General features: G+C 41.8%; 1 protein-coding gene across 2 annotated transcripts in view; it reads right to left on the bottom strand.

The window, feature by feature from the left end:
* Positions 1 to 3,145: 3,145 nt before the first annotated feature.
* The window catches only part of agbl4 (AGBL carboxypeptidase 4), a 430,345-nt gene continuing 412,131 nt past the window's right edge, over positions 3,146 to 21,359 (bottom strand). For both annotated transcript variants that reach the window (XM_046300835.1, XM_046300836.1), the window contains 3 exons: positions 14,407 to 14,569; positions 4,060 to 4,162; positions 3,146 to 3,966 (listed from right to left, as the gene is read on the bottom strand). In XM_046300835.1, the coding sequence (XP_046156791.1) occupies positions 3,855 to 3,966; positions 4,060 to 4,162; positions 14,407 to 14,569 (378 nt within the window). In that variant the 3' untranslated portion in view covers positions 3,146 to 3,854. The remainder of the gene's footprint in view (positions 3,967 to 4,059; positions 4,163 to 14,406; positions 14,570 to 21,359) is intronic.

The raw sequence follows: 21,359 nt of genomic DNA, 5'->3' as shown, positions 1-21,359 counted from the left end.
CACACCTCCTCCTCCATTCTTCACGGTGAGAACCACACATGCAGAGATAATCTGTTCACCTACTCTGCGTCTCACAAAGACACGGCGGTTGGAACCAAAAATCTAAAATTTGGACACATCAGACCAAAGGACAGATTTCCACCGGTCTAATATCCATTGCTCGTGTTTCTTGGCCCAAGCAAGTCTCTTATTTTTATTGGTGTCCTTTAGTAGTGGTTTCTTTGCAGCATTTCGACCATGAAAGCTTGATTCACGCAGTCTCCTCTGAACAGTTGATACTGAGATGTGTCTGTTACTTGAACTCCGTGAAGCATTTATTTGGGCTGCAATTTCTGAGGCTGGTAACTCTAATGAACTTATCCTCTGCAGCAGAGGTAACACTGGGTCTTCCTTTCCTGTGGCGGTCCTAATGAGAGCCAGTTTCATCATAGCGTTTGAGACTACATTTGAAGAAACAAAGTTCTTGAAATGTTCCCGATTGACTGACCTTCATGTCGTAAAGTAATGATATACTGTCATTTCTCTTTGCTTATTTGAGCTGTTCTTGCCATAATATGGACTTGGTCTATTGCCAAATAGGGATATCTTCTGTATACCACCCCTACCTTGTCACAACACAACTGATTGGCTCAAACGCATTAAGAAGGAAAGAAATTCCACAAATTAACTTTTAACAAGGCACACCTGTTAGTTGAAATGCATTCCAGGTGACTACCTCATGAAGCTGGTTGAGAGAATGCCAAGAGTGTGCAAAGCTGTCATCAAGGCAAAAGGTGGCTACTTTGAAGAATCTCAAATATAATATATATTTTGATTTGTTTAACACTTTTGTGGTTACTACATGATTCCATATGCGTTATTTCATAGTTTTGATGTCTTCACTATTATTCTACAATGTAGAAAATAATAAAACATAAAGAAAAACTCTGGAATGAGTAGGTGTGTCCAAACTTTTGACTGGTACTGTATATACAAAAGAACACTCTTCCAACTAACCCTACACTAAAACATTAAAAACCCATTCCACTACCTTGACCTTATCTGTTCATGTACCATGCAAATGGCCTGGGAGAAAGGGACACCACCACTCAACACATACAGAAGGTAACTCTTCTAAAGTCAAATCTCATCTCGTATACCCAAATACTTCCCTGGAGCTGCCACCACAACATCCATTTTCTGCCATTTATGTTCCACTTCTGCAGCACAGTTGATAACCATTGCTATGAACGCAGAGAAGCCAACCATACTGAAGCATATATTACTCATTAACTTATCCCTCTGTGCTGGCACAGATCTACTACTCACAGGATCCCTTATCCTTGGACCCATCCTTCTCAATTGTCTGCACTGCTTCAGCATACAACACCTTCTGCGCTACTCTGACTCTAGCAAAGCAACGATATTGGTGGTCATGTGACTCTTGGGGGAAAAAAATTGGAATTCAATCAATCTGCATTTTGTAGACTGTGTTCAGTGGATCCAACAAAAGTCCAAAACCATTTATTGGGCAGATTGAGAATAAATAGTTACAATGTCCTGATAAATGATGAGAGCTGCAGAGCGATAAAAATAAGTGGATCATGCCACGCATTTAATTTATTTGAGTAATGCTTAGAAAAACAAACTTCCAGTCCTACCCCACATTAGTCTTGCATTCATGATCATCCTTTAGATGAGTAGTTATACACACCAACCTCTACTGGCTTTGTTATATACAGGGTGACACTGACCACAGCAGGGCTCTATAAACAGACTTGTTTGCAGTGCTTTTACATTTGAGTAATTTAGCAGTTGCTCTTATCCAGAGCAACTAAGGTTAAATGCCTTACTCAAGGGCACATTGGCAGATATTCACCTAGTTGTCTCAGGGATTTGAACCAGCAACCTTTCAGATACTGGCCCACTGCTCTTAACCATTAGGCTACCTGCAGCTGCAATTAACCATCCTCTTAGATAAACAAGAACCTCTGGGATTTGGTAAGAGGCTAAATAATGCATAACAAATGGTAAGGACGGCTAATTAGAAATATAATTTTCTTGACTATTGAAGAGAAAATGTATTAACAATTCTCACCTTCTCGCATGCATAGCTGTGTACAATTAATTAGAAAGTAATGTGCCCAGTCTCATTGAGAAAGCAATAGAGAATAATATCTCTAGATAAAGCTTAAAATGATAGCAGCACACTGGGGACCGTGCACTTTGAATAGAAGGAAGCATTTTCCTGTGTGTGTGCATGCAGTTTGTTTGTGTGTGTGTGTGTGTGTGTGTGTGTGTGTGTGTGTGTGTGTGTGTGTGTGTGTGTGTGTGTGTGTGTGTGTGTGTGTGTGTGTGTGTGTGTGTGTGTGTGTGTGTGTGTGTGTGTGTGTGTGTGTGTGTGTGTGTGTGTGTGTGTGTGTGTGTGTGTGTGTGTGTGTGTGTGTGTGTGTGTGTGCAAGAGATGCACTAACATGCACTTTAGTGTTGGACAGGTCCAGGTCTGACACATGTTCAGTGAAAGCATCAAAAGACAAATGTCTTTCGTCATTCTCGTACAGCCTCTCCATCTTCTCGTCAACCATGTAAAAGTCCTTTGTGTATGCTTTTATGCTGACAGATTGCCTCACTTATTCCAAATGACTGGTCTGAAAATTACATGTTGTTCTTCACGCCACACTTGGCTAATGTACCATTCTCTCTAGCTCTCCTACTTATGCCTTTGTGTTGAGCAAGTCCCATGGATGATGTTTTACATAATGCAGTGAAAAGCACTCTGTGCTCTGAACAGATAGGTTGAATAGATGTTTACATTGCAGTAAAATATGGAAATGAATGGATATCAGTCAATTCAGGGCAAGTTCATACTTGATAGATACCCATCATTTTCTAGAGGGATTTCAAATTCATGAATTTTCTTCTATATTATAATCCATGAAATGACTTCAGTTGAAATCTGTTTCCTTAAAAATCGCAAACACCTGTGTAAACTAATGCACTGACAATGACTGAACATCAATTTCACAAACTTACAAATGTGTGTTATATTTCATAGTTTTATCAACAGAATACTTAGATACCGTTATGGTCATGACTAAACAAAAATGGGTTACCCCTCCCATTAAACCCCTCCAAATGACTTAAATGTAAATGTAAATGTAAATAATGTAGGATACAGAGCGGCAAGATAAACACAAAATAAGTTACTTACAAGAGAAAACACATGCACTTATTTTCAATGACATGCGTGAATACATTTGAATAAAAAGCAATACATAAAATGGACAAAGCACATTGTGGTAAAATATATGAATGACGTATGAAGGCCTCAAATGGAACGTGAGATGTATATGTGTCAGCTTGATTCGTCCCATACATTTCATACAGTCAGAGCAACTTGCTCTAATGAAGTTCCATAGGTAAATATCCTCCAATTAACATGTTATCCAAAAGTGATCCGTTTGTGAAATTGCATCCTTTGTCTTGGGCTGATGCATCTAATTTTCATGAGGGCTGTGTGGATATAGTGTGAGGCTGTGTGGATATAGTGTAGGGCTGTGTGGATATAGTGTAGGGCTGTGTGGATATAGTGTAAGGCTGTGTGGATATAGTGTAGGGCTGTGTGGATATAGTGTAGGGCTGTGTGGATATAGTGTAGGGCTGTGTGGATATAGTGTAGGGCTGTGTGGATATAGTGTAGGGCTGTGTGGATATAGTGTAAGGCTGTGTGGATATAGTGTAGGGCTGTGTGGATATAGTGTAGGGCTGTGTGGATATAGTGTAGGGCTGTGTGGATATAGTGTAGGGCTGAGAGTCAGGAGCCTTATACAGTGGTCAGCCTGGACTGGTCTCTCCAGTATGTTATTGCCAGGTGTCTAGTACTCTCCTGTGATACTCTGGTTCTTCCTCTCTGCTCCTCTCTCACTCCCAGACGTCCTCCCGTTCCCATTTCCATTCCCCTGTCGACCTTGGGACAATACCTCCATACTGAGGACACAAAAACATTAATGAATATTATCAAGTTAAACAAATAGGATGTAAACTGGACAAGTTATTGAAATGTTTCATTAGAAACACTACCTGTTGATGTGATTTGGGATTTGTAGTTTGTTGTCATCAATGAAGTTGTTGTGCCTGTAGTAGTCGAGGAAGGTGCGGGCAACATTTCTTCCCAGCTTCATGTCTGAGGGGACCATGTTAAGGTTCTTCCCTATAACATGAACATATGGCGCTGTTAGCCTTTAGTTTAGTCAACAACAAGGCAATTTCTCCCTGGCTGGGAGGCATTTACTGGAGTTACACTGTTTCATTTCACAAAGCCTCTAAATCCTGCCTCTGACACTCTACTATTAATTGAAATAAATAAATAAATAAAGCCCTAGTTTCTTCCTCACAGAACAAATAGAACCATTTGCAGTAAATAACTAAGCAATAACCAGTAGAGAAATGTGGCGTATAAATTACCAGGCTACAACACACTGTGTTCCGCACTTAGTGGGGGTAAATCAACTGCATCAGCCAAAAACACGAAGGTGGAAGGCATCACAGTGGCAATTACTTACCGCCCAGGCTTTTTAAAAATTCACAAGTCTAGCCCCCAGCCCCCACCACATTATGGAAGGCATCAATAACTTGAGACACTTGATCATAAAACTGTGTGGTTACTCTGCATGCTGTTGCCATGACGCCGAGCTGGATTAGATTACAAACACAGATAATAACAACATGATTTAGATTAAGGCAAAATGTAGAAAACATTTTTTTTTTAAATGCTGGTCAATCTAGACGAATCACTACACACATAAATACTGTTAAGACAATAGGTAAAACGATGAGAAAAACATTCCCTCATGTACGATTATAATTCATAGGACCAGAACAAGAAAGAAATGAGTGACAAATACCAGTAATCCATATTTCATCAAAGATGGACACATAGGTTCCCCAGTAAAGGTGCTGTTATGAATATATTCTTTACCAGACAGACCAAAATGATGAAATGACACAGAGACATAATTGTTCACCTCTTGTCATTTCCTTGTTGATGTTCCGATATGACCTGTCTATCTGTCACACCTCTATGATTGAAACAAGTGCCAGTGAAAGAAATATAAAAATAAATTGTGTATTTTTTGTAATATTATTCATTTCAACGCTCAGATATTACCTAGGAAACATAAGTCCAAGGCCTTGTAGGTGAAATCCCATTATCCAAAGCTGTTAACTCATAAACAATCCATCCTTGGGCTGAATTGAGTGTCTGGGTGGAGGTCCATGCCTTTGTGTCTTTTCAGTGAACACATGCACGTGCACACACATCACACTGTATGGAAGCTAACATGTCATAGATGAACAAAAAAGACAAATCAAATCAAATTGTATTGGTCACCTACCTGTGGTTAGCAGATGTTAATGTGAGTGTAGCGAAATGCTTGTGCTTCTAGTTCTGACAGTGCAGCAATATCTAACAAGTATCAACAATTACACAACAACTACCTAACACACACAAATCTAAGTAAAGGGACGGAATAATAATATGTGCATATAAATATATGAATGAGCGATGACTGAGCGGTATAGGCAAGATGCAATAGATGGTATAGAATATAGACACTCTTGCCGACAGTTGTGGCTGCTTTGTGTGATATATTGTTGTCTCTACCTTCTTGCCCTTTGTGATGATGTCTGTGCCCAATAATGTTTGTACCATGTTTTGTGCTGCTACTATGTTGTTGTTATGTTGTGTTGCTACCATGCTATGTTGTTGTCTTTAGGTCTCTCTTTATGTAGTGTTGTGTTGTCGTGATGTTTTTTCCTATATTTATATTTGACTTATTTTTCATCCCAGCCCCCGTCGTCCCCGCAGGAGGCCTTTTGCCTTTTTGTAGTCCGTTATTGTAAATAAGAATTTGTTCTTAACTGACTTGCATAGTTAAAAAAAGGTTACATTTTAAAAATGAGATGAGTAATGGCCAATGATTTCGAGTCTGTATGTAGGCCGCAGCCTCTCTGTGTTAGTGATGGCTGTTTAACAGTCTGATGGCCTTGAGATAGAAGATGTTTTTCAGTCTTTCGGTCCCAGATTTGACGCACCTGTACTGACCTCGCCTTCTGGATGGTAGCAGGGTGAACAGGCAGTTGATTGGGTGGTTGTTGTCCTTGATGATCTTTTTGGCCTTCCTGTGACATTGGGTGCTGTAGGTGTCCTACAGGGCAGGTAGTTTGCCCCCGGTGATGACCTCACTAGCCTTTGGAGAGCCTTACGGTTGTGGGCGGAGCAGTTGCCGTACCAGGAGGTGATACAACCCGACATGATGCTCTCAATTGTGCATCTGTAAAAGTTTGTGAGGCTTTAAGGTGACAAGCCAAATATCTTCAGCCTCCTGAGGTTGAAGAGGCGCTGTTGCACCTTCTTCACCATACTGTCTGTATAGGGTGCCTCCCATTTGCCCTATTTTGGCTTTGAGTGCCAGCACCTTCCTCATCCCCCTTCCATACCCCACTGTTGCTACTCAGTCACCTTAGCCTGGAAAGGTGGTGTCTCTGTGGGCCTCATTCGTCACTCTGCCGGTCGATGGGCACTCTCCGCACAGCTCCAGCTCTTGTATTTACACCCATCTGTCTGGCGCTACAACCTCTGCATCATGCCATTAACTATTTTAGGCTCATAACCTGCTATGCATCTATAGTTACAATAATCTTCTTCTCTAGATATTTTAGAAGGGTAACATGCAGTATCTTAATTCTAGCCTTATGTCATGTTGACCATCCTCTGAAGTGAGTACCATAATTTTGAGGATTCTTCTGAAGACATGATGCAGTACAACATTGTCCTCCAGACTGTTATAATCCAATACAGGTCTGTTTTAACCCAGAGTGCTCTCCATACGGTTATCCTACACCAGCCTCTCCAGCCACTGATAGACCACCGTCCCTCATGTATCCCTGACATCTTCATTTTGACCTTGGGAAAGTTTTGTGTTACCCCGTGATCAAACGGTGCCAGCGCAAACGCATGCTCTGAGCAATGACAGAAATATCCCAGAAACCCGTGGAGTGCAGATGGCCTCTCAGCTTGTGATGTCACATCTCACATCTATTACAGGAAGTTGGTGATGGATGGCCGCTTCGGAAGGAAAATACTTCATCTGCATCACAGCTGCGGGCGGGACACTCCAACACCCTGATTGGCTGCTGACCTGTTGCCAAGGGCAACCAGAGCAGTCGGGATGAGCTGCTAGCGGCAGGAAGTGAGGACTCTGCCAAAGCACAGCCTGAGGGCAGCTCGCGAAGGAGGGTGGAAAGTTCCAAAACATCAACTCAACACACCAGGCAGGAGGGAAAGGTGTTGCTTAATCAAGGGGGTGGAAGTTTGGCAGCCCTTCCTGCAATGGTGCATAAAGAAACAAATGTATGCAGTTGGCAATATGTAAGTATTTTACTGACACAAAATGTCACATTCCACCTAGACAGTACATTTTCCCTTTACTATCAAAGTTCCTTCCAATTCCTTGTCTCCATAGAAAACAAGGCTGCCCAATATAAGTAGGCCCATTGGCACAGTCAGGCAGAAAATAAGCCTTCCCTGAAGGACCTTCCCTGCCAAGATGGACAATATCTTCCTCTCAGGATAATTTCTATACTAAATCTCCCTGCCTGGAGACAAACGCAGGACATCAGGCTAAACGACTGGACACTAGACAGCTGGCTCTGAACTCAATAGCAGTCTATTCTACTGTAACTCACAGAGGACAGGCCAGGGAATACAGGATGTCCTCGGGAAACATGGCAAGAAATTTGGTGGTAAATTAGGGTGTGCTTTATTGTGTTATCAGATGGAGAACTGGACAGCGGAGGTAGACTACAGTAAAGCTCAGAGAGGACGTCTTTGTGGTGCTTGTTGGGTAAGGTGATAGGAACTCAACTTTTGGTACATTGGAATGTCAGGTCAATGAGAAGAGGAGAGTTGTGCTGGGTGCTCTGGCCTGCCAGATCTACAGTATGGCAGAGAGGATACTGCAGCAGCTTTGGAGCATGAGGGGCTTTAATATCTCCTCTACCCTCTTGTAGGATCGATAAAGGCCTTTGTTGTGACTCACGGACAAGCCACCGTGGGGCTGATGAGGTGACGAGACAATAGGAAAATGGACACTCCACAGCAGATACGACAGATGATTTGTTTACCAAGCTGTTTATCTGCTTTCAGTGTCATGTGCCCAGTCTAAACAGACAGACGGACAATGATGCCCCAATGACAAGGAACAAAACACCAGCGTCCACAGCAGACCATCCCTAATAAGAAGACAAATTAGGGACATCAGCGCCATCAATACCATCAAGTGACAGGCCTGTCACCAGGGTGATACAAAGAGCCAATTAACAATGCTAATTAAAACAGTAAACAGCGGTGCACAAAGGGAGCATGTTTTCTCCCCGCAGCTAAACTATGTTCAAAGACCTTGTGTCCTTTTCCTATAAGAAACTTTGTAGCTAATGTGTAATGCTTCATTCATTAGACATCCAACACCTGTTCTCCCCCTTAAAGACATCCAGACACAAAACACAGGCATCCATGCAGTACCAAAGACATACACACGCATGAACACACACACACACACACACACACACACACACACACACACACACACACACACACACACACACACACACACACACACACACACACACACACACACACACACACACACACACACACACACACACACACACACACACACACACACACACACACACACACACACACACACAGCTATCAGATAGGGCCTCATCTTCAGCAGACTCCTAATGGGGACTGACAGCAGTGATAAGGAGTAGCCCTGAGTGCTGCAGGTCTGGAGTCTGTCCAGTGTCCGTCACTTAAGAGGTGCAGAGGGCAGGCAGCAGATATGTCCAGTGGCTAGATTGGTACGTACATCTCATGCCATAAAGCTCTCAGAGCCACTGGCTGAGCAGCATCAGATGACCTCTATCTAATCTGTCTGTCTAAAAGCCAGTAGGGATGATGAAGGAAACTTCATTTAAGACTCCATGTATACTGTCACGCAAGTCAACTAATAGGGTTTTGAATGGCATGAAATTCCTAATTATATTTGTTTGTGGATAAAAGTAAGCCTGCCCTGTGATTTAATGGAAAGGAGAAAGAAAATAAGTCAACAATTGAGAGAATCCTACCACGTCTAATGATGATCTGAGGAGCATATTACTGCAACTGTGGGAGAATATCTGCCTACTTGTCACTGTCCATCAACTAAGTGTCATGATTAGCGAAGCCTGAAATGTTCAATTGGCAGGTTTGGTATTCAAATGTCCCTGTGTGAGTCACGCTCCCATACTTTGCGTGTGCCAATGTATTGCTGTTGTCAGAGTGATCTCCCAGACTGCAGCTAGCTGTCAGGCCGTGCCGTCTTCTGTGGGCTGGTGATTGATGTTGAAGCCAGGAGGAACCACCGAGCTGTCCGGTTCCACATTGTGCTCCTCGTGCTGTATCAATTTATGTGTATGGAACGTGTTCAGGACAGCACAACACTTAAGTGAGGCAGTGATACCAAACTAAGGGTTTGACAACATGGCCATGCTTGATTGAGTGAGACTTTTATGGTGAGACCCGGGGATAATAGGTCTTTCAGTAGCCGTCTGGACTGGAGCCTAAAGGACAGGGGGAAATGGCACACCGCCGGGACAAGGAGCTGTCTCTCTTCAGCCCAGCGCTGGACTTGTTAACTCAAGAGTAAAAAGGGCAACGCATAGCTGCCTCTCACCACTGGCATGCCTGGTCACATGACATAGCTAGCGCTGGAGTCCATTGTCCAATCAACCCTCATCATCTTACTTTAAATAGATGGAAGGCATTGTGTAAAGTTCTATAAAAAAAACTAAAAGTGGGAAGACATGAAAGTCACAGATTACTTGCTCTCCCAGTCAAAGCATCAAGCTGGGTTTTGAACAAGGTCCCAGATTCTCTCAACATTCACACTGTCTGGTCTCCCTGTTAATGATGTTCTGACATTACAGTGTGTATACCTCATCAAAAAGATCAAGTTTGATTGAGAAAATAGAATAACCTGAAAACCTCCACAATAACCTAAATGAGAAAATAGAATAACCTTGACAGAAAGGTAGACCAAATGTGTCTGCTCTGTCCTACTTCAGATGTATTATAAATTACATACTTGAAGTAAGACATAACATTTTGAATAATATATTTTTTGAAGTTATTTTAAGGAAACAGCTCCATCGCAAAGTCTTTGAGCAAAGAGGTTGGTATTGTACCTTCCTCTGTTTGAGTGCTCATCTCTTCACAATGTTGCCAATCCCTATCCATGGAGAGCCATAACAGACCAGCACACAGAGACTATAGACTCAGAGGGACACCAGTCCTATGAAGCCACAGTGGAATCTTCATAATAGGACATCAGTCTAAGAACAAAGCAAATGCCTCAGTGAATTCTCAGCATGAAACATTGTTTCTGTCCATTTCGTGCAAGATTACAGGTGGTGAAATCATTAAACGACTGAGAATATTCCAACTGCTCTGGCGTGGAACATTCACAGCTTGCTCATTCAATATAATGAGCCTTTTAGACCTGGGTGACCCTAGACGGGGGAAGGAAAGTAAGGAAAAATCGGTGAATTTGAAAAATATGAAATTCGCATTGACGTGGGGAGCAAGAAAATACCCTCTCTCTGGCTGGAAACCTGTTGCAGGTTTTTGAAAATAACCGTTTTTCTTAAGTTTGATCCTAAGCTGTGATGAAACAGTGAAGCTTTTTTTTTAGGATTTTTCATCTTATCTTTTTAATCACAGAAATGGGCCATTTTCACATATGTAGATGCTAGTATTGTGCAGGAGATAATGAATATGATGTTGAAAAGTGGCAGAATTGCCCTGGTGACTACAAGGTCCTTCCATCAAATTAGTCCATTTTGGGTAGTGTAACTTGGTGATTTTGGTGTTGTTGATGTCACCAAATTATTACATTCTGTCATGAAGAGCACATGTTCAACTTAATATAAACACCTTGTTTCCACCTCAAAAGGTTAAAAAAAAGACTATAGTAAGTTCCTGTTAAGTACCAAATAAATAAAGCAAAAGGGTTGACCGTAACAGGGTTGACCGTAACAGGGTTGACCGTAACAGGGTTGACGATTTCCTCATAAATCAGCCATACATCCCCTTGAGACATGGGGAATAGAAGCTTGTTGTGTGCAAAAGGGAGGGGCAACTGAATACAAGCTTAACAACAATGATGGGTAACAGGGTTGACGTGTTATGCTTGACCCACCACAAAACACCAGATAATGGCCAAAAAGAGTAGAACTAGCTTGTCTGCTTTTCCACTATGATTTGACTATAAGATGTTCAATGTTTCTTAAAAATATTTTTTAAAGGAATAGTTTCACCATATTAAAATGAGAATTCAGTTCACGTAATAGGGTGGACCTTAAAAATGTATCACTAATCATATGAAATCAATAATAGCCTTCAGAAATGACTTTGTCAAAGCAACCAAATAACTAGGGCTTTCCAATGATGGTGAAACCTTGAGACATTTTTTGGGGGGGGTTAAGTGTGTTAAATCTTAATAGACGTCACAGAGAGTGCACAGAGGGACGAGGGCACTTCATTTAATAACAGACTTTAAACAGGAGAAGGGGGATTCAATGGGGTGTCCAGGTAATTATTTATTTATAATTCATTCATTTTTAGAGCGGGAGGGGGGTTGCAAAGCATAAAGGTCTTTGTTGATGATTTGCACTCAACAGACCAGATCACCGGGGAGTAAAAAGCGACATGGCTGGTTCCTTCAACCTGTCTGACCCCAATCTTTGCTCTACACGAAGTCCCCGCTGCCCTCTCCCTGCGTAGTGCTGACACTCCCCCTCCCCAAGCCCAGCTACACGCGTCCCCCAGGCCTGTTCCTGCCTGCCTCCAGCAGGGCCCCCAACCCCTACCATGACTCAGTCCCCCCTCCACATCCCGATCACCCACTAGGCTCGCCTCCATGGTATTCCTATATAATGTTCACCACTTTACATTATTACATCACCTCATCCATCTTGCTTTCAGCCAGCATACTTTAGCGCAGAGAGACCAACAAAGACAGCCAGTAAACACTGCTACTCCAGAAGCATAAAGGGGGTGTGACGGACCGCAGCAGCTCTGTTCTGTTTTCTTATCTCTTTCTTTAAGCCCACTGCACAGTGACAAATAATCAAGGGACTTGTTATGCACTTGCAGTGTGTGGCCATCACCGTGGTTATGCTATGTGCATACATATTACAGCAGCCTCTCTGTTCCAACTGTCTCCTCTGTACAGCACAGCTCTTTTATGTGGGGAAACAAAGAAAGGAACATTTTCAAGGAGAGGAGCATCACGGGTAAATTATGACTCTTTCCACACACAGTAAAGAGATTTTTTTTGTTTCCATCCCCTCTCTGACACTAAGGGATAAGAATGTCCTGGAGGCAGTGTAATTCTACATGAATGGGTTTCTTATTATAGCGAGCCAGCCAACTAGGCCTTGGACTTGACAGTTCAGTGGAGCACTGGGTTGGGGGAAAACATTGAGTGAGATGAGAAAGCTTTAGAGCCCTTTTGATATAAAGACAAGATAAATAAATAATTAAACAAAGAAGTGTATGGATGCCCTGTATATAAGGGCAGTGGGTTGTCTACAGTGTGACAGAGTGATACAAGGCAGGCAGGGACAGAGCCACATGGAGCTGAGCCACACACAGACACCTCACCCTCCTGGCACTAGAGGGCACTTATGGTACACAGAACATCTCCTCTCATCTCAAAACAGGGAATATGGGCACTGTATAGTACACTTTTCTGCCTGTAGGCTGACTCCACACCACTCTGGTTTTCTGCTTCTTCTCTATCCCATGGATCTGAGACGTGTCTCCTCTTTTCCAACAAAGTTTGTTAAAATGGTTAAAAACAAGTTCATCTGAAGGAACATTTTAGTCTATAGAGAATGTCTATTTAATGCCTATTTATTTTGTAAGGCTCCCGAGTGGCGCAGCGGTCTAAGACACTGCATCTCAGTGCAAGAGAAATCACTAAAGTCCCTGGTTTGAATCCAGGCTGTATCACATCCGGCTGTGATTGGGAGTCCCATAGGGCGGCGCACAATTGGCCCAGCGTAGTTTGGGTTTGGCTGGAGTAGGCTGTCATTGTAAATAAGAGTTTGTTCTTAACTGACTTGCCTGGTTAAATAAAGGTTACACATTTAACCCTGAATGCATTTGGAGTGTACAAAAGACTATGCAATTAACAGGCCTGCTGTATTCTATTCTTCATCACAACAAAAGCAGAACACACATGCTCTCTACCTCTTTTGTAAACAAAATCAATGGGGCAGGTGTTGCCTTCCCACTGTCACTACGTATCTGGCTGAACAAAAGAGCAAGGCAGCGTTCAGGTGGATAAGGGCTGACCTGACTCGTCTACATCTCAGCCCTGTACTGCCTGTCGATCGAGCCAGGCCTCCAATAATGACTAGGAAATCAATAGGCTCTCGTCTGGCCCTAAATGAGGTTGTTACTATAGGGGCAGGCAGTGTGGATAAACGCTGGGGGATGGAGAACCAGTACAATAGACTGACATTATCACCATCAGCCCTCATTAGTGGGCTCTACAGACAGCTTTTCTGTTGCATGGTGTACAGACACGGCCCAGATAATTTCACTGGCCAAGACATCTGCACAGGTCTGGCTTTTGTCTACTCAGGAGTAGCATTGATTTGGAGAATCAGACCTTTTGTAGTCCAGAGTATCTCCCTCAAGAAGACACAAATTCAATCTGCCCACAGTGCCCAATCGCTGTGCACAGACTGGGCTCTCAGGGAGAAATCGGATTCTGTTTTCGATGCGTGTTGGTGTCCACAAAAACACAAAACACTGTTAGTGTTTGTACACTGATTTGCTGGCTCAATGACATGAGCCTTTCAATATACGACAGAACCTCTCACTCAATTTCCCTTTAAACCAATCTGTGCTGCAGCCTGCATCCCACAAGTCCCAGGCACCAGTAATATACCCTCCATTTGCAACCCTAGTCCCGGGCACCACAACACACAATCTCCTCTGTTCCTGTTGCATATCTTGTCCTACATGGATGGACAGGGTGTATTGATGTAACTATCAATCAACTCTGACACCAATACAGCATGCTTTCTATGAGATGTGAAGCTCTGAAGTTTGGGGAAGTTAGTGGAGGGAGAGAGGGAGGGAGGAGACATACACGTGTCGTGTGCTCCATCTCTGTCTCTCCCCCTGATGCCTCCTCTCCTTTCTCCTCCATCAGCCAGCGGGGGAGGGTGGGAAGGCGTGGGCAGAAGGAGGCGGGGGCCCGGGCCAGGCTCCCTGGGAACCCTGATGACAATGAGAGAGAAGGATACAGGTGTCCTCGGTGTAGGGAACGGGCGACGTGCTCCCCGCTGCCATGTAGCTGTAGAAGGACACCTCCAGGGTGTAGCAGTAAGACGTGTCGTCCAGCAGGCCACCCAGGAAGCGCCTCCCGGTGCCAGCCTTCACCACGTCACGGTTAAATGACGTGTTGGACTGTGAAGTGAAACACTGTTAATACAGAAAATATTCTACTATACCAACATTATAAATCAATAATTAGTCAGACAAGTGACAAAGTATATGTGTATAGAAGCCGAAACACGTCAGAGTTTTTAAACTTTGTTTCCATTGAACATGCCATTCAAATAAAGGTATTTTAATTCATTATCTGAAGAGTGCCTTGGTCCTCCTTTTTTTTTGGTGTATGTTGGTGAATTTCAATGCTTAATTCTAATAATTCCCACAGCACTCATTGTGGTCCTGTTGTAATGCATATATGTCCAATCAAAAGAGCATTTTTGACCAATGGGACAATTGTGTTAATATACTTCTACGAAAACCAATGGTCCAAACTTCATGTCTCTATCATAATCCGTTAAAAAGTTATTGGAGTTTATAAACTTTTGGATTGACAGAATTAGGGTGACTAAATCAATGGAGGCCAGAGAACACATGGTCAAAAATCTGGAAAATTGAACTGCGTCAATTTGGCTGGATTCTGTGCAAGAATTAAGCCTACTGGTTAACGTTACCTGACAGGCTCACTTTCCCATTGAACTCGTCATCTTTCTCCTCAACTCCACAGGACATAAATTATTATTATTATTATATATTATTATATTATTATTATTACATAAAACAATATAGAAGTAAGATGGATATCGATTTTGAATACACGACATGTATTATTTTCATATTTTATTATACACTTTTCACATTAATTAGAAATTCCTGTTTTCGAAGATTTCTCACGAAAATAATATCTGAAATGTCAACGGAGCACTGAGTGTAAACCAAGATTTTTATTTTCAAAGCCTTTTACATTTAATTCAGCTCGTCATGTTAATTTAGCATTTTGCTACCCACGGCAACAACATGCTACCCACGACAACCTCAAAATGTTAAATGATCAAAAGTTGTTACGACAAAACCTGCACCTCCATGTCAACAGAGCTCGATATAGACAAGTTCGCTGACAAAGTCGCGAAAGCAATTTGCGCGCTTCAATGTGGGCAGAAGTCCAATCAGTTGGGATTTTAGATGGCCAGATAGCTTGCAATAATGACACGAAGCTGCCATGTGGAGAATTGTAGGTGGCTCGTTTCAGCTCGTTTTATCTTGTCCTTGATACCATGTCTTGTTTTGAGGTGTTTTTACTGATGTCACTTCTATGCTAATATGGCAAAAATTCACTAGCTAGCTTAACATGAACTGTAACGATGTATTTGAGAGACAAGTACTCATTGTCAAATCAAAAATCAAATCAAATTGTATTTGTCACAGGCTTCGTAAACAACAGGTGTAGACTAACAGTGAAATGCTTACATATGGGCCCTTCCCAACAATACAGAGAGAAGAATAGAAAGATAATAACACAAATAAATACACAATGAGTAATGATAACTTAGCGTAGGGGTAAAGTATCAACCAGCTAAAGGTGTCACAACCTGTTATTGAGTGGTAAGGGGCAATTCCTTTTCACACAGGGGAATTGGGTGTTGCATAACTTCGTTATTTTATTTAATTAAGTATCAATTTTTGTTATTTGTAAATTCAGGATCACTTGATCTAATATTAGGTTTTGGTTGAAGATCTGCTAACATTCAGTATAAAAAACAAGTGAAAATCAGAAAAGGGCAAATACTTTTTCACAGCACTGTATTTGGTTAACTATTTAGCAGTCTTGTGGCTTGGGGGTAAAAGATTTTCAGGGTCCTGTTGGTTCCAGACTTGGTGCAAATGTACACTGAACAAAAATAAAAAATGCAACATGTTGGTCCCATGTTTCATGAGCTGAATTAAAAGATCCCAGAAATGTTCCATACATACAAAAAGCTTATTTCTCAAAAATCTTGTGCACAAATTTGTTTACACCTCTGTTAGTGAGCATTTCTCCTTTGCCAAGATAATCCATCCACCAGACAGTTGTGGCGTATCAAGAAGCTGATTTAACAGCATGATCATTACACAGGTGCACCTTGTGCTAGGGACAATAAAAGGCAACTAAAATGTGTAACTTTGTCAGACAACACAATAGAGCCCCACAGTGGTGTCATAATACCCATAAAACCTAGCGGTCAAACAGGGAAATGGTTCCAATCGTTTTTCCACCATTCATTTTCCCATAGGGAATTTTAGCCCTGGTGTGACGTTATCATAACAATGTAAATCTCTCTCTGTGTCACGTCCTGACCATAGAGAGTCTTTATTTTCTATGGTGGAGTAGGTCAGGGCGTGACTGGGGGGTTAGTCTAGTTTATTATTTCTATGTGGGTGTTCTAGTTTTCATATTTCTATGTTGGTGATTTGTATGATTCTCAATTAGAGGCAGCTGGTAATCGTTGTCTCTAATTGGGGATCATATTTAAGTAGTGTTTGTTCTGCACCTTGGTCCTTCTCTACAAACGAACGTGACACCCGGTCAAGGTGACTTTCATCAATATAGTCGTCTCTATTTACAGATTGGAAGATGCTAATTAGTATCAAAGGAGACATCATGCAAGACTACAAATCTCTGCAAGCTCCTGAATGTCATCTCCAGCTGACACCTTTGTTAACATGTAGTGTCAATTTAAAACTTGCACAAGACAGTTTGCAAAATTGTAAATATAAAGACATTTAGCCAATGTATTACTAAGTTTACCTAACATTAGATAGTTAATCCAGAGATTCTTACCTCTGCCTTGATTCGTCAGTCTTGTCCAGATCACCATGGCATTTGTAGCTCTTTATGATAGCCACATTATCAGCTAATTAGCATTTCATATTTGGGGGGGTAAATACAGATTAATATATTGATAAGTCACCTTGTCCTAGAGAGATTGACACGGTTATCAAAACGTCACGCCAGGGTAAGCCATATACGAAACACACCTTTATTTTAAGAGTTTCTAAAAATCCCCTATGGGGGGGGGCTTTTTCTTGTTTGACCACTAGGATTTATGGGTATTATGACTCATACTGTGGTACTCTATGCCACAGATGTCTCAAGTTGAGGGAGTGTGCAATTGGCATACTGACTGCAGGAATGTCTCCCAGAGCTGTTGCCAGAGAATTGAATGTTCATTTCACTACTATAAACCGCCTCCAACGTCGTTTTAGAGAATTTGGCAGTATATCTAACCTTCCTCACAGCCACAGACCACGTGCATGGCGCCGTGTAGGTGAGCGTTTTGCTGTTCACAACGTTCAATTCAGAGTGCCCCATGGTGGCGATGGAGTTATGGTATGGGCAGGCATAAGCTACGGACAACAAACACAATTGCATTTTGTCAATTTCAATGCACAGTGATAACGTGACGATATCCTGAGGCCTCTTGTCTTGGCATTCATCCTCCGCCATCACCTAATATTTAAGCAGGATAATTCACGGCCCCATGTTGCAAGGATCTGTACCCAATTCCTGGAAGCTGAAAATGTCCCAGTTCTTCCATGACCTGCATACTCACCAGACATGTCCCTATTGAGTACATTTGGGATGCTCTGGATCGACATGTACGACAACGTGTTCCAGTTCTGTCCAATATCCAGCAACTTTGTTCAGCCATTGAAGTGGGACAACATTCCACAGGCCACAATCAACAGCCTGAATAACTCTATGCGAAGGAGATATGCTGCATGAGGCAAATGGTCACACTAGATACTGAATGGTTTTTGGATCCACGCCTGTACTTGTTTTTTTAAGGTATCTGTGACCAACAGATGCATATCTGTTTAGATTAGGGCCTTATACATTCATTTAAAATGACTGATTTACATATATGAACTGTAACTCAGTAAAATCTTGAAATAGTTCTGTTGCATTTATATTTATATATTTATCTTTTCAATAAACATTGGAGAGACCTATACAGTGCCTTCGGAAAGTATTCAGGCCCCTTGACTTTTTCCACATTTTGTAACTTTGCAACGTTATTATAAAATGGATTAAATAAATAAAAATCTTTATCAATCTACACACAATACCCCATAATGACAAAGTGAAAAGTTTTTTTTTTGCAAATTTATAAAAATAAAAAACAAACCTTATTTACATAAGTATTCAGACACTTTGCTATGAGACTCGAAATTGAGCTCAGGTAGATCCTGTCCACATTGATCATCCTTGCGATGTTTCTACAACTTGATTGGAGTCCACCTGTGATAGATTCAATTGATTGGACATTATTTGGAAAGCCACATTTGACGGTGCATGTCAGAGCAAAAACCAAGCCATGAGCTCGAAGGAATTGTCCGTAGAGCTCCGAGACAGGATTATGTTGAAGCACAGATTTATTTAATTTATTTTTATTTCACCTTTATTTAACCAGGTAGGCAAGTTGAGGACAAATTTTCATTTACAAATGCAACCTGGCCAAGATAAAGCAAAGAAGTTCGACACGTACAACAAAACAGAGTTACACATGGAGTAAAACAAACAGTCAATAATACAGTAGAAAAATAAGTCTATATACGATGTGAGCAAATGAGGTGAGATAAGGGAGGTAAAAGCAAAAAAAAGGCCATGGTGGCAAAGTAAATACAATATAGCAAGTAACACACTGGAATGGTAGATTTGCAGTGGAAGAATGTGCAAAGTAGAAATATAAATATTGGGGTACAAAGGAGCAAAATAAATACAGTAGGTGAAGAGGTAGTTGTTTGGGCTATATTATAGATGGGCTATGTACAGGTGCAGTAATCTGTGATCCAGGGAAGGGTACCAAAAAATGTCTGCAGCATTGATGGTCTCCAAGAACACAGTGGCCTCCATCATTTTTAAACGGAATAAGTTTGGAACCACCAAGGCTCTTCCTAGAGCTGGCCGCCCAGCCAAACTGCACAATTGGGGGAGAAGGGCCTTGGTCAGGGAGGTGACCAAGAACCTGATGGTCATTCTGACAGAGCTCTAGAGTTCCTCTGTGGAGATAGGAGAACCTTCCAGAAGGACAACCATCTCTGCAGCACCAATCAGGCCTTTATGGTAGAGTGGCCAGATGGAAACCACTCCTCAGTAAAATGCAAATTACAGCCTGCTTGGAGTTTGCCAAAAGCCACCTAAAGACTCTCAGACCATGAGAAACAAGATTCTCTGGAAACCAATACTGAACTCTTTGAAATGAATGCCAAGCGTCACGTCCGAAGGAAACCTGACACCATCCCTGTGGTGAAGCATTGTGGTGGCAGCATCATGCTGTGTGATGTTATTCAGCAGCAGGGACTGGTAGACTAGTCAGGATCGAGGGAAAGATGAAGGGAACAAAGTACAGAGAGCTCCTTGATGAAAACATGCTCGAGAGCGCTCAGGACCTCAGACTGGGGCGAAGGTTCACCTTCCAACAGGACAATGACCCTAAGCACACAGCCAAGACAAAGCAGGATTGGCTTCGGGACAAGTGTCTGAATGTCCTTGAGTGGTCCAGCCAGAGCCTGGACTTGAATGCTATCAAACATCTCTGGAGAGACCTGAAAATAGCTGTGCAGCAACGCTCCCCATCCAACCTGACAGAGATTGAGATGATCTGCAGAGAAGAATGGGAGAAACTCTCCAAACACAGGTGTGCCAAGCTTGTAGCGTCATACCCAAGACTCAATGCTGTAATTGCTGCCAAAGGTGCTTCAAAGTCAATTATATTTTTTATAAATGATAATAAATGTCTAAAAACCTGTTTTTGCTTTGTCATTATGGGTTGTGTGTAGATAGTCCCCCCCTATCAATATAATACATTTCAGAAAAGGGCTGTAATAACAAAATGTGGAAAAAGTCAAGGGCTCAGGAATACTTCCCGAAGGCACTGTAGTTTGTGTTGTCAACAATCTAAGCCATCGCTGTCTGTTTAACCCCATAGTTGCGCATGTGTTGGTTTTGTTGCTAAACAACCGACCGTTTAATAGGTTACAAAATCCGACATTTTGGATATAATGAACGATTCAGAACATGAATAATCGTATTTGTCTTGGTAAAATGTTATAAAATATAACATAAGGAAGTGAAATTTCATAACCAAAGCGTGTTTTCACCTACTCTGGTCAGAGTGGGTGGACACCCTCCATATGACATGTATTTTCAGTCAGCTTCAGTGTAATACATGATTAAGTCAATTTAGTTTCCATTGCACTCTAGTAGTCCACTCAACATGAATGGAACTTGACCCCTGTAACGTAAATGCAGGGTTGGCTTTCACTCCTGGCAGTTTTCACTTATTGATTTCTATGTGCTTTGGGCAGTGCTGAATGGGCAGGAAAAAAAGAGCACAGTAAGGGACATGACTTCTGGCCTGCTGTCACCACTACTGTACACACCCCAATGGTATACACTCACACTCGACGCGAGCACACACATGCAGAAGTACACGCACACACACAAACGGTGTGGTGAAGATGGTGCTGCAGTGGATAGTTGCCGTCTTATGGGCTCATAACCAATTCTGATGTTATGTGTGTTTTTTTTACGCTGATCTTAACTTGTTTTACATACAGTTGAAGTCGGAAATTTACATACCCTTAGCCAAATACATTTAAACTCAGTTTTTCACAATTCCTGACATTTAATCCTAGTAAAAAATTCCCTGTCCTAGGTCAGTTAGGATCACCACTTCATTTTAAGAATGTGAAATGTCAGAATAATAGTAGAGACAATTATTTATTTCAGCTTTTATTTCATTCATCACATTCCCAGTGGGTCAGAAGTTTACATACATGCAATTAGAATTTGGTAGCATTGCCTTTAAATTGTTCAATTTTGATCAAACGTTTCGGGTAGCCTTCCACAAGCTTCCCAAAATAAGTTGGGTAAATTTTGGCC

This window comes from Oncorhynchus gorbuscha, linkage group LG15 (assembly GCF_021184085.1).
Source record: "Oncorhynchus gorbuscha isolate QuinsamMale2020 ecotype Even-year linkage group LG15, OgorEven_v1.0, whole genome shotgun sequence".
In the NCBI taxonomy this organism is placed as follows: domain Eukaryota; kingdom Metazoa; phylum Chordata; class Actinopteri; order Salmoniformes; family Salmonidae; genus Oncorhynchus; species Oncorhynchus gorbuscha.
The sequence above is the reverse complement of the archived record's forward strand: the minus strand, read 5'-3'. Positions and strand labels throughout refer to the sequence as shown.